General features: G+C 44.4%; 1 protein-coding gene across 1 annotated transcript; it reads right to left on the minus strand.

Annotated features, from left to right (window-relative positions):
* Positions 1-4,182: 4,182 nt before the first annotated feature.
* On the minus strand, positions 4,183-14,429 carry LOC130369804 (transcription factor Adf-1-like). Its single transcript, XM_056575361.1, has 4 exons — positions 14,215-14,429; positions 12,402-12,555; positions 11,798-12,207; positions 4,183-4,199 (listed from the first exon to the last, which is right to left on the minus strand). Exons 1-4 carry the CDS (start codon positions 14,345-14,347, stop codon positions 4,183-4,185), a joined length of 714 nt encoding a protein of 237 aa, XP_056431336.1. The 5' UTR covers positions 14,348-14,429.
* Between the last annotated feature and the right edge of the window lie 3,562 nt (positions 14,430-17,991).

The following is a 17,991-nucleotide window of genomic DNA, read 5'->3' on the forward strand; positions in this document are numbered from 1 at the left end:
GAAGGGGCCGTAAGGGAGCCCTGGGGACGGCCGGTGGATTCACCAGTTGGCACTCGGGGCAGGATGCGCACCACCTGCGCACCTCTGCCCGAATCCCCGGCCAATAGAACCGGGCCATTATCCGGTTAAGTGTTTTGTCGTACCCTAAATGGCCCGCCATTGGGTTATAATGCGCCGCCTGGAAAACCATTTCCCGGCGGCTCCTGGGTACCAGCAACTGGGTGACAACCTCCTCACTCTGGGTGTCATGACTCACCCGATAAAGCCTATCCCTAACCACTATAAAGTGTGGGTAAGTCAGCGCTGCGTCTGGCCGGACCTTACTCCCATCAATAACCATCACCTGGTCGTAGGCTGAGCTCAGTGTGGCGTCACGAGATTGCTCGAGGGGGAAATCCTCCACCGGTGGGAACATCGGCGCTGGGACCTCGGGTTGGGGATCCCCCGCCTCCCCCGATCCCTGAGCAGCGTCGTCTGCCCCCGCCTTGGCGCAGAACACAGCACACGACTTACATGTCCCTACCGGTCGTGCCTGCACCCCCATAGTCCCCCTAATAGCCTGTGGAAACCCAGTCCAATCCAACCCAAGAATCAGGGGATGGGTGAGGCTCGAACTAACCGCCGCCTTAACACTATGCTTTTTCCCCCCACAACGAATTTCGATAGGGACCAAAGGATACTCGTGCACATCCCCGTGTATACACCTCACCACAACGCTCGACGCCTCCACCAATGCCTCGGACCGCACCAGACGCTGGTGGATCATGGTCTGCATGCAGCCTGAGTCCAACAGCGCCTGGTGCGTACCCCGCTGTATCATCACCGGGATACGGTACGCCTCACCGGGACCGTGGGGAGGAGACGGGGCACCGATGAAGCGGACGACCTGACCCACCTCCATCATAGGGCATTCCCGCCGGAGGTGGCCAGACCGCCAGCACCCCTCCCCTGCCGTCTGAGCGCCCGCCTGTGGAGTGGGGGGGGGAAGCAACTCATGTGCCCGCTCTGGACCGGGCCCCCCCCCTCTCGCCCTTGGTACCGGTGTTGGTCTGTCCCGCCACGCGGGGCCGCCGCACCAGCCCGTGGGCCTGCTACCGGCGGACGCTGGCTCGCCGTTGGTGGAGGCAGGTGGCTCTCTGCTAGGACGACCGCAGCGGAGAGACTCTCGGGCCGGTGATATCGGACCCAGGCGGATGTCCTCGCCGGCAGCCCCTCCACAAATCTCTCCATGGCGACCTGCTCCACCACCTCCTCCGCTGTATTCCGGTCTGGAACCAGCCATCTCCTGGCCTCGTCCCTTAGCTGTTGGGCGAAGGCGAAGGGCCGGTCCCCCTCGCCGAAGGCCAGCGCCCGGAACCGCCGCCGATGTTCCTCCGGGTACAGACCCAGCCGATCCCGGATGGCTCGGGTGATGGCGTCATAATCCCGCTGAGCCCCAACCGGCAGACTGTGGGCGGCTAGCTGCGCCTCGCCCGTCAGGAGCGGTAGGAGACGGTGCGCCCACTCCTGGCGAGGCCACCCCGAGACCTCGGCCACCCCCTGGAAGGTCCCCAGAAAGGCCTCTGCGTCATCCGTCTCCCCCATTTTCGGGATGTGAATGTTGGGAGTAGCCCCCCGGGGTCCCTCGCCGCAACTGCTGGATGTGAGGAGCTCCCGGAGCATGGCCCGATCGGCGGCCAAGGATTGGGCCAGTTCCGTAAGCACCTCGATCTGAGCGTGGTGTAACTGGCTTTGTCGCTTCGCCAACTGGGCCAAGTGCCCGAGCACGTTTCCCAATGGGGACTGGTCCATTTTCAATGCGCTCGCCCCACATTGGGCTCCACTGTAGCAGGTTAAGGAGCTCGGGGAGACCAGTTTCCTTCGTCCCTTTGTTGGGAACTCTATTATTGTGTAAAGCAAACAAAAGACATTTGTTTCTATTGTAGAAATACAAACTCATGTGCAGCAGTTAGTTGTTCAAAAACATATTTCCTTTAATTCTATTTTTAATTGTTTGAATGGAAGTCAATTATGGGACCCTTGAAATGTAAATGTAAGCATGAATCTAACCGTAAGCATTGCGTGCAAAGTTAGCTGTGTCAGAGTGATACACGGTACTCATCTTGCTTCTGGAAACATTGGACCGGAAAATTGTATGTGTTTCAAATATGTTTGTATTATAATTGATAATGCCTCATTTGTATTCCTTCATCTAACCAATTCTATTTAGTGCTTGTACAGATTTTAATTTTTTGTTTTGAGTGTCCCATTCCTTATTCTGAGCTGATTTCAACCTTGGCATGACAGTTCTATTTTAAAAAATGTTGATCCACCTTGATTTAATATTCACACTACATCCCTCCTTGCGCATTGCTTCAGCCATGCGCATTAAATGACAACCAAACCTAACAACGGTGTAGTGCAACCAAGTTGAAGTTCCTTTCCTTAATCATCTGTACATAAACCAATCTATTGTGAAGAGAAATGAAGACCAGTACATACAAAACCAAAGGTCGATAGTGGTGTGTCTATGCAGCCGTCTTGAGACCACGCTGTTGTCAAATGCAGTAAACCGTAAATGTTTCATGAGTCAGTATACCTGTGTGCCATAACTTATCAGAGTAAAAAAAGATCAGACTATGAAACGCTGACGTTGTATCAAAGCGTTACAGCAGTAGAAGTGGCATTTGAAAGGTACCTAGCCTATATGGCCCTTCCCAGCAGATGGATCGCTATTCCATTTCTTATCTATAACCCAAAAAGATGACAAAAGGGAAATAACAATGTTAAAATTTGCATGTTCAATATCACTTTTAACCGTATTTGGTTCCAACAGTTGGCTTCATTATACTACCTGATTGTCCTACACTAACTATGTATATTGGATGACCTAATCTTCATTTATTCTACGTATTGCTCGCATTTGATCTTGTCCACACTTTGATTCACTCCTATGTACATCGCATACCACCTCAAACGTGCATACGCTTTATTCTCTGCACAACATCCTTTTGCGCTACCTTTTGCATACCACATCAAACGTGCATATGCCTTAGCAAAGTGAAGTAAAGTAAAACCCAGTTTTATCTTTACTATATAGCTATACATGTCCCGGACACGTCCATTACTATTTCCAAAACAGTTTTTTTAGCTACGTAGGTCCCAGACCTAACTATACCATTACATGAACAGTATTTATTATTATAATTATCTAGTTCTTTGTTGGTCAACATCAAATCGATGTATTAATTCAACTTTCTGATCCTGACTTATTCGATTCTTCCCGTGTGAGCCCGTGATTGCCAACTCTCCCGGAGCCTCCCCATGAGCTTCACCGTCACCACTCCAGAACCCGCAGGAACGATTAGACAGTTGACGCGTGTCTCGGGGGCTCCCAAGGAGTTCCACAATCCTACGTCTTTGACACCTGGTGAATCTTGAGCTAGGTAAATCAAAACCGTTTAATCTAGGTAGAATAAGAGTCATCCGAACTCACAACAATTATGCACATCTGGGTATTAAATATAGGGTGATATTCTATAAACAAAACAAAAACTGAACCTAAAAGAAAAATTCAGAAGTTATCGGTTGAAACAAATGTTATTGTAAGTTAATAATAATGAACCATTTTCTAATTATCTTTTAGTTTTATATGTGGTATGCTTTCAATATCCCCTCGTGTATGTAACAGTCGAGTAACCTCCATTATCTTGGTGGCTCTGACACACACGAGAGGACATTCACACATGGTATATGTATCCTCCATTTGTTTTATATCCTCCATATTTTTATTTTCATTTTATTTACACATTCGTAAGAAAAGCACGAACGAAGATGCATCATAACATGCATCAACAGACATAAAAATAAGCATATTATTCAATAATCTGAGGCCTCAGATGGGATTTCTCCCTGCGGAGCCCTTCATTTTCTAAAGGGTCCGCAGAGAGGTCCGCTGAGTGGCCAGGAGTTCTTACCATTCAGAATGGGTTGTTGAGGGCAGCTGCCTCCCAACAAACCAAAAGCCTTTGTTAACCATATGGTCATTTAAGTCATCATTCCTTAAGATGTCATAAATATGGGGTTGGCCGGTCCTTATCACTTGCGTCTCTGCGCTTTCCTGGGGATCAAGGATAACTGGCCCAAACCAACACAAGATAACAAAGGAACAGTGAGAACTGACTGACCACTAACCTCAAGGGATTACACTTTAAACGACCCTGCAGAACAACAAGGTGACAAGACCACATGGGAAGACACAAACATACAAAACTTAAATTCGTAACATTGACAAAATATCTTAACATTAAAAATCAGCATTTTCAATATTAGGCATCACACTTCTGTTGTTACCGGAACGTTGTCAGTCGGGGTCCAGACGGGGACAGTCGTGGTTATGTTATGGCTGTGCGTTTTGGTTGACCATAGGGCTGGGCGATATATCGAATATATGCGATGTATCGCGAGATGTTCTCCAGGGGATGTATAAAATGCCCCTATCACGAACATCGAATATAAATTGGCACGCAATGTTTCTTTTTGCCGCCGCCGGCATACTCGTTGTGCTTTCACGCTACGGGGCGACAAGATCTCATACAAAGTGAACGTAGAGACGCGTATCTGCCAATCAGCGTTCAACAGCGTGGCCACGTGTTGAACATGTGTAACGTAACAGCCAACCAGCGTTCAACCGTCAAACTCGGTGCATTGCAGTCCGGGGTGAACTGCGGCACGGAGGAGAAAGTGATTGTTGCCGTTTGCGACTCCCGGGGCTCTATATATAATAATATATAATATAATACAATTGTTTATATAATATCACGGCCAAAAGCTCTGTGCGCCTCCTGATGGCCGTAACGTGGGGAGCTCTCATAGGGATTGGGCTTCTCGGGGTTTGTTTAACGCACAGCGTTCCCTTCTCTCGCTCTTTCCTGTGGCTCTCTAAACACACTCACTCCCCCCGCCCATTGCGAGTCCACGAGATTCTCATGGACGCGCGTGTGTGACGTAGTCTGGAAGGCGCGCTGCTGTAGGTGTGTGTACCTCCGACCGGTGAGTGAGAACAGCCAGAGAGAGAAAAAAGGATGGAAACTGAGGATTTGGTTTCGAAAAAGAATAGCACTGGATCCTTCGTCTGGCAGTGTATATATAATAATTATTATTCAAACCGTTAATAAATAATTAACGGTTTGAATAAATGCTGTGTTGGTAAATCTAACTTGCTGTGATTTTCCTTTTCTTATGTGCAAGTTCTAAATTGTTCCAATAGAAAGCACTAATGAGTTTAAACAATATGTTGTTTCATGTAATCTACATGCAGACTTATGTTTCAGTAATACTAGAATTATTACTGACGTAACATTATGCCAGACATGGTTGAATCGAGCATTTATGATGTGCTCTAGAGGAGATTCAAAATATATCGAGATATATATCGTATATCGAGATATAGTAAAAAAATATCGAGATATTCATTTTGGCCCATATCGCCCAGCCCTAGTTGACCATTAAACTGGTTGTGATATATTGTAATAATCGAGTATCCACTGTCTACATAGCCCGTTGTGTAATGAAAAACGTAACACGTATATTGCCAATCACAATTAGGATGAATTATGGGTAACATCTTATTTTATTTATGTAATTATTATTATATTATTAACCATAGATTACGTGAAGACTTTTATTGAAATGTTGTTATTTTCATAATTTGTAAGGAAATATATATTTTATTCTTTCTTATTTTGGTACTCGGACCTTGTGAGGTCTGTTGAACTATGCATTTCTACCGCTTGTCCTCAGGGTCCTCTATTGGGGGGGACTCTTCCGCTCTCTTACGAGGCAGGTTATCCCAGAACTCTTCTAATAAGAATCCCCAGGCCCGGATATTCCCCGGACTTCTGTGGACGAGCGGTATGCATGCTATGGACAACTTTAAAGGCTAATCGTTCATGATGTGGAGTCTAGATAATTATCCCTATCTTAAGATCACCGTGTAACTCTCGTACAGGCATCTGCTTTGATGTAAGACCCCTGGGTTGGTTTCTTTTGGTAGGTCCTCTTTTGGTTCTGGAATTCGGCTTCCCTAATTATTGAACACAAGATAATGCATGCATATTGGTGGTACGATATTATATTTATTGCAATCGCTCCAAAGGAAGCAATAGTTGACCTTTGAACATCTCACGCAGTGTTATTCAGTTTATTCGTATGTAGTAGCTGATTAGTGCAGAATTTTACCCATGTCGATTTAATATTCGCAAAAAATGTATTGTAATTGTGGCTACAGCAGTTGAGCTAACTCTCGCCTTGTGCACCGTTTAAAACCATGCGCACCATTTATTAATTAAACATATTAGACAGGAACGAATTAGACACTCGTTCCTGCTTATACTGCCATTTCCTGAAGAGAGAGAATCAAGATCAATGCACAGAAGTAAAATGATGAGTGTTGGTCAACTGGAGTGCTTGTGTTGCCACTTCCTGAAGAGAAAAGAGAATATTTGTAGTGATGTAAACGATTAAAATGATGAATGCCGGGCATCTATCACTGCTCGGGTTGCAAAGGCCTGAAGAGAAAGAACAAATTTAGCACAAATGTAAACATTTACAGTTCGTTTAAACTATTAATGTTGGTGAATCAAAAAACAGTGATTACAACCTACACAAATACTTGCGTGTTCTGCCGATATTAACAAGGGACTGGCTCCCCGTATTTCAGCACCCAGACACACACACAGACCCTCAAATATACAAACAAATATACAAAATTTACATTTTGGTCCCAACACATGACCAGGTGTTTGGGGTGGGAGGGGGCAAGTGGGAGAAAGAACAATAAAATAAGACTTCAATTTAACTGACAATAGGAAGGGGTTTAGCCTCCTTCTTTCATCAATATGAATAAGGGAGTGTGTGAAAGAGAGCGTTTGAAGGTACAGACTAGGTGTGTAGGAGTGGTCCTCTTTAAGTTGCAGGTCTGTGTGATCTGCAGGGTTGTTCTCAACCAGTGGTGGGAGGCGTTGAGATAGAACCGGAAATAGTTGTCTTCTCAACGCGCAGGGAGATGTCAAGTTAGGGGGGGGGGGGGGGGGGGGGGTTGGCTACATAGACTACTAAGAACTACAAATATGGCGGCGGGGCAAACTACATACGTGTCAGCCGATACAAGAAACTTCTCTGAGTTCTATCTGTCCGGCTGAAATCTGTGGTACCTTATGGCATAAGGCTACCATTTAACCGCAATTTGCGCTCTCAGTACACTCTGTCTCTGCGCTTTGTGTACATTTATATGTACACAGATAGCCCTATGAGATCCTTGGATGATAAGGGGAACTACAAATAGAAGTTATCGTTGGTAGTTGGATTTACGAGGAGGGTTTGGCGGGAGGAAGAGTGGTGGTGGGGGGTTCACTAAGATTGATGAGTAGGAGAGGTGGAGGAGATTAGGGGCTATGTGGGGGCAGCTCAGGTTCTTAAAATACGTAACAATGTAAAGGATAATGTATTGAACACCGGCCGGCGTAGAGGCAACCCGGTCTCACGAAAATACGTGACACTGTCACGTTATTTAATCTATTGAAACGTGATCAGGGACACGTATTTTCAAAATGTTCGTGTCAAAAAGCACAAATTTCAAACTCATGTATATCAATTGGAAGTATTTGTCGTGCCACTAAGCACGACTTAAAAACTAAGGTTCTGTCCGGGAGCGTTCTCCCTAATGTCCCTTAAGAGAGAGAGGTGAAATTGCCATTAAGGAAGGAAAGCATAGTATGCCTTGCGACTGTGCTTCGCAGTATGCCTTGCGAAACCCAGTATGCCTTTCGAAACACCTCGTGATTGGTCGATGAAACGCTACCAGGAACGCCTAAAGGGCGTTCTTGTGTCATGGTGTAAACGCCCAAGCCTGCAGCTGGACCCTTCTCGTAGGTTCACGATCAGTACAGAACCGTACAGAACATTTATTGTTAAAAATTGTCTGTGATAACTAACAATATGACAGCTTTTGGCCACCTTTTTCTACTTAAAATTGTCTGTGATAACTAACAATATGACAGCTTTTGGCCACCCGTTTCTACTTTCACCTTTGATTCTGAGAAATTGTGACAATTCACGGATATATAAAAAGCAGGTGCGCTGCTCTGTAGGCAAACCGAAAAGGAAAAAAGGGTAGCTGCTTCATCCGTTCTTTTTAAAATTGTATGTCTTGATGTTTATTTTATCTAGCCATAGGCGCCGGAACCTATGTGGCCGCGGGGCCAATGGCCACCCCACTTTTCGTGAATTGTATTAATGAACTATTTTGTTTCTTAGTAATGTTTTGGCCAAATATTGTTACTATACAAACGAACAGTGCTCCGTCTCCCCGCGACCTTATATTGATTGATTCTAAAACGTTCTCAACGATTCAGCCAATCAGAGTACTGCAGCAGGTAGCAATCGGGTTGCCATGGCCCATGGGTAAACAAATGAGCACCGCCATACAAGTTAACTAACAATATGACAGCTTTTGGCCACCCGTTTCTACTTTCACCTTTGATTCTGAGAAATTGTGACAATTCACGGATATATAAAATGCAGGTGCGCTGCTCTGTAGGCAAACGGAAAAGGAAAAAAGGGTAGCTGCTTCATCCGTTCTTTTTAGAATTGTATGTCTTGATGTTTATTTTATCTAGCCATAGGCGCCGGAACCTATGTGGCCGCGGGGCCAATGGCTGCCCCACTTTTCGTGAATTGTATTAATGAACTATTTTGTTTCTTAGTAATGTTTTGGCCAAATATTGTTACTATACAAACGAACAGTGCTCCGTCTCCCCGCGACCTTATATTGATTGATTCTAAAACGTTCTCAACGATTCAGCCAATCAGAGTACTGCAGCAGGTAGCAATCGGGTTGCCATGGCCCATGGGTAAACAAATGAGCACCGCCATACAAGTTAACTAACGATCGCTGTAGGCTTCAATATCATGCAAGCACTTTATGTTTTCTTTTTCTTTTTTTTCTGCATCACAATTGAATGCTTTAATAAAGTATTTATTTACATACCATTACGAGTCTCGTTTGGTTTAGTAGGGAATTCGCACAATGGCACAAAACCACCGCCGCGAAGAACCACCGCCCGGCAGCGGGCAGCCGGCAGCACGCAGTTCAGTCTACTTCAGATTGATATGAAAGTCGAAGAAACAGAGACGTCGCAGAACCCGACAAAGTCGTTTGTGATTCATAATATAGTCTGGAGGCGCACACAGCTTTTGGCCGTGATAATATGCATTATATGATATAGATATCTATGTATTATATGATATTATTTAGATATAGAGCTCCAGGACTGTAACGCAAGTATTGTACACTTCCTTATTTGGATAACCGTTCTGCTTTTCGTGTAATGGCGCATAACACGACTCTCGTCTCTGGTATTTCTACAACGAGACTCGTAGTGGGGGTTATCTCAGCCATGGTTGAGAATGAATTGGGGGAAAGGAACTGGCTTTGACTCCCTCAAGAACATGAACCACGACATGGAGGAGAAAGGGATTGTTGGCTGCGAATGTCTCCCGCCTGAACCCCGCTTCCCGCCCCATGAAAATAATCTTTACAGGGCCCCCAACACAGCGGCAAAACTTTTTGATTCTATTTTACATACAATTATGCATTTTAATGGTATTTTTTACTATCATTACCATATTTGTGAAAGAAGAACAGCATGACAGTTGACATGTACAGTAGGGGAAGAACTGAGCACTCTGAATACAATGGAATTCATTTTGAGTCATTTATTTGCTGCACCACTGATTCTTAAATTGGAAATAAACTCTTCCATGAAAAAATAGCAATTATAATCAGTGGAGAAAAAAATCTCAGCAAAAACAAAAACGCCATCAGAATACAAAATGGCCATATATGATTTCTCATCATTTAAGTAGAACTTAATATATGAAAGAATGGCAAATATATAATATAACGTTGCCGACTGAGTCAAGCTTCCTTTTGCAACCTTTCAATCACTGGTCCTTGCTCAACTCTTCTCACCCAAAGCCCAACGCCGAGCCTTCTCATGTGCAAAATCACTTATCAGGTCTTTGAAGTCCAGCTTTCTAGCCAACTGACTCTCAATTGACAGCATGGCAAGACTGCAAAGTCTTTCCTGAGACATTGTGGACCTCAAATAGTTTATAATTTTTAGTTTACTGAACGCTCTCTCACCACCAGCAACAGTAACTGGCAGGGTGCAAAATATGCGCAAGGCGATGCACACTTCTCCAAAGATGCTTTGCAGCTGCAGCTTACAAATTGCATTCAGGAGTTCAAGAGAGGACAGGTTAGGGGGGAAGTTGGTTGCATATACACTGTTTAGGTGTCTTACTTGATTTTCAAAATCAGGAGTAAGATCACTAGAATACTTTGATCAGTGGTTGGCACACAGAAGAGATTTTGCCCTCACTAATCTGCCCAACTTTCAGAACAGCAGAAAACTCGTTGACAATATGTGCAATGCCCCGGAACCTAGTGTCCAAGTCACTGATGATACGGTCCATGGCTGTATAAAACACATTGTTCCGAAACACTGTTTCTGAACTCTCCTGAGTTGTCTCCTCTTCAGCGGTTTCATCATGGAATCTCCGCCTTTTCTTCTGGCGGCTGGACTCCTTGCTTAACTGAGGTGTAACATTCATTTCCCCAGCTATCAACTTTGCCTCAGCTAGGAGAGTGTCCCATGCATCTCTTACACCGGGATCCCACCGGACGCGTACGCGCCGCGGAACGGCTGCGTCCTCTGCCCTGCGTCCATTCCTACCGGGCGCGTAACGGCAGCGTAGCGCTGCCTTGCGAGCCAGCCGTATTCACACGAGATCACGCGATAACCCTGAACGTATATAAAGGACAGCTTACTGGCCATCCATCCTCAATTTTCTGCTTCTACCATGGGTAAGTTTGCTACTCAATTTCTATATTTGGCTTGTTTTACGATTTTAATCGCAGTTTTATTATGCCCTACATTGTTGTGCTGTAATGACACTGTAGTTATGAAACATAGTTAATACTGTTAAATCTCCAGTTATGAATGACAAGACATGAAACAATGATTTGTTGCTTTTTTTGTTTATAAAACATAAGGTTCATTCATGATAATTATTTCATGTGTATTGTTCACATATAGTGCCTTGCAGAAGAAGAACACTTGCATTAGTTCTCCTACTTGAAGGACTGCAGAGGAGGGGTAGAGGGAGAAGGAGCCGATTCTGGGTTCATCCCCTCAACCAGAAAAGAAGACAGCAAGGCGATTTTTACCAACTGGTGGCTGAACTGAGGCTGGACAGTCAACGCCACCATCAGTATTTCCGAATGAGTGCAGAGCAAATGGATGAAATTCTATCCTTCATCGGCCCTGAAGTGACCAGGCAAAGCACAAACTACAGAGCTGCCATAGAACCTAAGCAGAGACTGGCTGTAGCACTAAGGTAAACCACAAACAAATTAAATCACAGACCACAAGCTGAAGAAACATTTTTTAATACTTTTTCAACATATAAACGTTATAAATAAATATATAAAGTGAAAAGATTTTCAAAAACAAATAGTAACAGATGTAAAAAAAACTGGCAAACAAGCAACGCTTGTACTACATGTAGTATGGGTCGTTCGGGTCTTCCCAGTCAGGACTCATGTGTGTGAACGACCCTGTTTGTGTGGGGGGGTGAATTGATTGCATAGGAGAAGGCAACTGTGTTGGAGGAGGAGGAGGAGGAGGTTCAGATTGTGGGGGGTGGGATGTTTGTCCCAGAGCAGGGGGAGGTAAAGGTGGAGGTTGGCCACTTTCGAGGCGGTGAAGAACAGTGAGGATCTCTATTTTGGCCTGTTGCCGACTGTCCTTGTTTAAGCGGTGCAACATTGGCACAATGCTCATCGCAAAATGATATGCCTCGTCCAGCTCGTCATCGGGTATATGGGGTTTTGGCACCGGCTGCTCCAGCAAAGACATCAGCCGGTCCCCAATGCCTGTGTCTAACGGTCTTTGGCCTCTTCTGGTTTCCCTGGGGGCCTGCGCAGCAACAGCCGGTCTTGAAATATTTCTGTCCCTGGGGCTACGGGACCTAGAGGCAGACAGTGCTGAGGTTGATGGAGCCGGAGATGTCGAAGGCTGTTGCAATGAAATGCCAGGGGTGCTGGACCGACCCTCAGACCGGTCTGACAGAGGGGTACCAGACCCGACATTGCTTGTTGAACTATATAAAAACAAAAAACAAAAAAAAGTTATACATAGGATAATTTTGCAAGTTCTCACCACTTTAATTGCGCACTTTAAAGATACATTTTTTACAACACAAATACTGTTATTGAGTTATATATAACTGTTGTTTGAGGCTTCAACTATTTCAAGAAATGTATTTTTGTTTATGTTTAAGTAATTTATACAGACCTTCTTGGTTGTAGATGGGGCAAAACGAAGGACATGATCTCTGCATATTTCCAGTCCTTCTGTGTGCCACCTGCCGATCCACTTGGAATGCCTTTTTTCCTGTTTTTGACGAATGTGTCCCTTAAAGCCTTCCATCTTGCTTTACACATGTCAGCTGAAACAAAGGAGAGACACAGGTGAATGAAAAATGTTCACATATAACTTATATTTATTTGCTTCTTCCCCCACAGGTACATGGCTTCTGGAGATTCGCTAGGGAGTCTGGCATATAGCTACCGCCTGGGGCACACTACAGTCAGGAACTCAGTCCACATGGTGTGTGCTGCCATCGGAAAAACGATGATGGAGAGGTTCCTACCCAGGCCAACACAAGAGACATGGGAGGAAGTGGCTCAAGGCTTCTGGGAGAAGTGGAATTTTCCAAACTGCCTGGGAGCAATAGATGGGAAGCATGTGACCATCCAAGCCCCAGCACTGAGTGGGAGTCAGTATTTTAACTACAAGAAGACTTTCTCGATAGTGCTTTTGGCACTTGTGGACTCGAACTACAGGTTCAGGGTCATTCAAGTGGGGGACTTCGGAAGGACCAGTGATGGCGGCGTATATGCTGGGTCAGCTCTCGGAAGAGGAATGGAGACCAAAACCCTTCATGTCCCACCCAGTTCCTCTCTGCCTGGCGCTGCTCACTTGGGTGATGTGCCACATGTCATGGTGGGTGATGCAGCCTTCCCACTGAAGCCGTACCTAATGAAACCATACCCCGGACAGAACCTCACTCACCAAAAGAGGATATTCAATTACAGACTTTCAAGGGCAAGGATGGTGGTTGAGAATGCTTTTGGCATTCTGTCCTCCAGGTGGAGAATCTTCCATCGCAGGATCAACCTGCACCCACAAAATGTTGACACCCTTGTTTTCGCTGCATGCATTCTCCATAATTTCCTGCTTTTCCCGAGAGAGAATGCGAGGTTGCTGGAGGAGGCAGAGCAACAGGGGAGAAACCTGCCATCAGTACGCCACATGGGAGGAAACAGAGCCTCGAGAGAGGCCTGCAATGTGAGGGAGATCTTCTGCACCTATTTCAACTCCCCACAAGGCAGTGTGTCTTGGCAGGACAGGATGGTGTGAAAGTTTTGCCAAAAGTGTGGAAAATGTCTATATTTGTAAATAGATGTTTTTTTTGTTATTCAGATGGTTTTTTTGTTATTCAGATGGGTTTTTTTTATCATGCTCATTACAGATGAGATAATCTTTGTTCAATTCAATTTAATTTCCCTTAATCACCATTACTGTCTCAAAGGGCTTAACAGGCCAAATATTTGTTGTATTCTAAAAATGTCATCAATCATTGTAAATAAAACATTATCTACAACGAATCTACTGTTTATTGTGTGTATTCTTTTCATCTCCATAACAAAAGGGTAAAAGTGTGAACTAGATACAATTAACTCCCAGCAAAATACAGAGGTGAGACTGAAAGTTTACACACTTCCTCCACAGCTGACTATATCAACAGTATTTAACACTGGGTAGTTACATTTTCAATAGGTAGTTATAATAGTATTTGATATGTGTATACACCTTTAATACCATAGCTGTTTGAAATATTTTCTATGTATCTTTTTTCCAGAAAGTACAAAAGTGTAAAAGTTATTCAGTCAAGTACTTCGAAAAAAAGTAATATTTAAAGTGATTAAAAATGTTCTGTTACTTTGCACTGATCAGGACATATTTTACAGATACTCAAAGGTAGATTATGTACAATTAATTTAAAATCACATTTTTATAATCTTAAGTAGTACTTTGTACTCACCATCCACTCCCAACACGGCTGCAATTAAATGCCAGGCTTTTTCCTTTCTGCCATTGTCCTTATAAAAAGGATGATTGGTTTCGTAAATGATTTTATGTTTCTCTACTTCGACAATCAGTCTCTCGTCGTCCATGCTTTCGACCCTTTGATTGATTGACTGCTGACCTGGTGCCACCGGTAATGACGTAATAATGTTGATGTGAAGTTACATGAGTATTGTGTTTTATTTTGAAAATTGACCGGATGCTCTATTGCTTTTACTTTTCACTTCCTGCCCGGCTCGACCTGCTCTGTCGAAATTGACGCGGTTTAGCAGCGGCGCGCGGCAAAAATAGAAGTGCGACGGAAAGATAGCGCCCGCGGCGGCGCGCCCGGTGGAAATGGTCTCATTGATTATAGTGGAAGCGATCAGCAGCGTGACCGCGGCGCAGCCGTCCCGCGGCGCGTACGCCTCCGGTGGAATCTAGCCTTTAGAGACTGCATCTCTTCTGTCTAGTCCCTGATATTGGCTGCTTCTATGTCAAGTGATATTTTTCCTGACTGGAGAATAACATTCCTGTTGTCAATACTTTGCAGTACCTTCAGCCAGACAGTGAGAAGAACAACAGCATCAAATGACATGAAGTATTTCCTCAAACCATTAGCTTCTGATCTTGCTTCACTGGTGAGACTGCATGTCATAACTATGCTATCAAGGGATTTGAGGACAGAAGGTAGGTGCTTTGCCACAGGTTTAACAGCCTCAATCCTTGCACTCCAGCGGGTATCAGATAGGCGATGCAATGAGCAACCTGTTTGCTCTTTATAGATGGCCCAACGCTCTGGGCTGCCACTTACCAATGTGTACAGGCGATTTATGCAGCCGAAAAATGTGGATACCTCTGGGCTTGACTGTGCAGCATGCACACCAACAAGATTTAATGTGTGGGAGGCACATGGTGAATAAGTAGCCAGCTTGTTTTTCTTCAGTATTTGAGCTTGGACTCCCTTTATTTTCCCTGACATGTTAGCCCCGTTGTCATAGCCCTGCCCTCTGCAATCACCATGTCTATCCCATGGTCACGAAGAACTGCATGAATCATCTCTGCGATCTCACTCCCCGTCTTTTTGTGAAAATCCCTGAATTCAAGGAACCTCTCCGTAATTTCCCACTCATCTTTTTCTTTGTCATATTTAACATACCGTAGTAGCACCACATTTTGCAGAATTATTTTCAGAACTCGTCGTCCACATAAGTTGATAAACTCATTCTGACTGTCAGAGCTAAGATAATGTGCTAGCCTGGTTCCTTTTCCTTCTTTTTGTTTTTGTTTGTTGTCCCTGATTTTTTGAAAGTGCTCTTTCAGCAGAGGATCATAATGTGACAAGAGCTCCAGTGTGCCTAGGAAATTGCCATTATGAATGTCATCTAGGTCTTTGGTTTTGCCCCTGAAAGGCAGGTTTCTTGAGGCCAAGTGTAGGGTTACGTCTAAGAGTCTCTCCAAGATGGCTCTATTTTTCTCTATTTCTGTTTGCAACTCCTTATTTAACAGAGAATCCACACCTCTATCTTTCATTACAGATCCTTGCAGATTTTTCCATCTTAAGTAGCAATCTCTATGTGCCTCACTCCTCTCATGGACTGGGAATTTATTGTACATTCGACGCCACTTCACATCACACATTTTATACCCATTTTGACTGGTCAGTGCACTAGTGGAAGGCTTTTTCTGTACATGGGAGAAAAGCACACATGGTATGCAATAAAGTGAATTATTACTTTGACTAAAAGTCAGCCAGTCTCTGTTTACCCTTTCTCTTTTATTTGCTGCCTTTGTATAATTCAGGTAGTCAGGGAATGGCTTCCCCTTTGAATCACATGGCATTTCTACTTCTTTCTCTCTCATGGCCAATTTCCTTACTATCTTCTCCCTATCCTGATCAGTTAAAGCTGCTGGCCAGAAACCAGGGTCATCAGTCAAATGATCTTCTTCCCTTTCAAAGACCTGAACATCAGCTTTTTCTTCCTGCCTCTCTGTTGTCTTTCTGGCTCTTTCTGTATTCAGTCCATCCTCCTCTGAATTCCTTTCAACTTCTTCGCCCTTACTCTGTTGCCTGTGTTTCTGCACTCTCACTGTCATCTGTACCCTCTTCCATCTTTTCCTCCACTTCCTCCACATCCCTCCCGGACAAACCAGAAGAGGGTCCTGGGGCCGGTTGCACCAACTGGGCGTAACTAAGCCTGGTCGTAACTGCTAAGTAGGTCTTAGTTACGACCTGCCGTTAGAATGGAACTAACGCCGGTTGCACCAACGGGACTTACGACTGGTCTCAACTACGCCCGGTCTTAGCCATGCGCGGCCATGTGAATGTTCCATGTAATGCGCATATCACCGCGTTGCTAGGATACCTCGTGACAACAGCTGTTTACTATTTTTCTTGACATGCTGTTGGACACCGAAATAAATAATTCATTCGTTCACTCATTGTCATTCATCAATTTTGTTAATGCCTAACAATAAAACACTGCAAATGAATATAATTAAAATATGTATTTGTAATGTCTGGTTTACGACGAGCAGGCATTTAGACGGGAATGGTTCTTTTTGACAGAAGCAATGCATTGAACATCATCAAATGACACGGAGCTAAATTGAGTTGTTTTGAGACTGTAGGAGAGTTTTGCTTAATTTGTCGGCCTATATAAAACATATAAACATAGTTAAAACAACATTCGCAACTGATTATAAGTTGAGAACGGACTAATCGGCCAGCGATATCTTCCCGACAGGCAGTCGATCTGTGAACACTGATCATATCGCCGGCTGTGCTTTGAAATGCAGTTTAGTGAAGCGTACTGAGCAGTTGCATTGGATTGGATGTAATTGCTATAGAAACAGCCTGGAATTTCAACTCTACGCCTGCCCCTGACCAGGCGTAGGATTTACGCCTGGTCTTAGTGAAAAGAACGCTAAGCCCAGTTGGTGCAACCGGCGTAACGGTCAGGTTGGACTTAGAACGCCAAGTTACGACCAGGCGTAGTTACGACCAGGCTTACGCCCAGTTGGTGCAACCGGCCCCTGGACCTGGCACTGTAGAGTGTACATGACATACATTAATTATATAGGATTTCCTATAATATAGGAAATCTGATTCAGGGGCAGGGGGAGTTGGGGGCTGACAGACAGCTGCTGCAGCTTCTGGTGCACTTGACTCTGTTCAGAATGAGGCATCATTTTGACAGAGGGGAGATCAACTATTATTGAATAAGAACAGCTTGATAAATGTTTGACTGGATTGATTATTTAACTAATATAGCAGTAAAATGTAAAAATCTAGAGTTTTCTTGAGCTAACATGGTGAGAAAAGTGAGCTAGCTTATAGACCACAGACAGGGACAAAGTTAATATCCATAACTTTCCACCACAACAAACCCACCTTTTTTTTGGAAATCCTGGGTGACATATTGTCGATCCTTCAACTCCTTCTTCTCTCTTAATTTATTTTCCTTTCTTTTTTGGCTGCCTGATTTTTGAGGCATACTGCTGTCTCCTCCTTTTTGCCCGCTGTGGCCGCCACTGCGCTACCGCAGCTGATCCAGTCGGACTGAACCATTTTACGTAAATAGAGGGGGGGAAGGGGGGGCCCTGCAGGGGTTGATGCTTCCAAAACAAATAAAGGAATTGTTACCAGGACATGGAAAATAAAACATGTGTGATTATATGTTAGTCAATAACTTAGTGTCATTATTTTTTCTGTATTATAATTAATGGCCCCCTAGAATCAGGATGTGTTATA

The sequence above is a fragment of the Gadus chalcogrammus genome, chromosome 17 (genome assembly GCF_026213295.1).
Source record: "Gadus chalcogrammus isolate NIFS_2021 chromosome 17, NIFS_Gcha_1.0, whole genome shotgun sequence".
NCBI lineage: Eukaryota > Metazoa > Chordata > Actinopteri > Gadiformes > Gadidae > Gadus > Gadus chalcogrammus.

Excerpts from the sequence above, each read along its gene's own strand:
- LOC130369804 (XM_056575361.1), bottom strand. The coding sequence starts at position 14,347 with ATGGACGACGAGAGACTGATTGTCGAAGTAGAGAAACATAAAATCATT. Across the intron at positions 12,556-14,214 it reads AGCCGTGTTGGGAGTGGATG|CTGACATGTGTAAAGCAAGA; the intron begins GTGAGTACAAAG and ends CCTTTGTTTCAG. Across the intron at positions 12,208-12,401 it reads CCCCATCTACAACCAAGAAG|TTCAACAAGCAATGTCGGGT; the intron begins GTCTGTATAAAT and ends GTTTTTATATAG.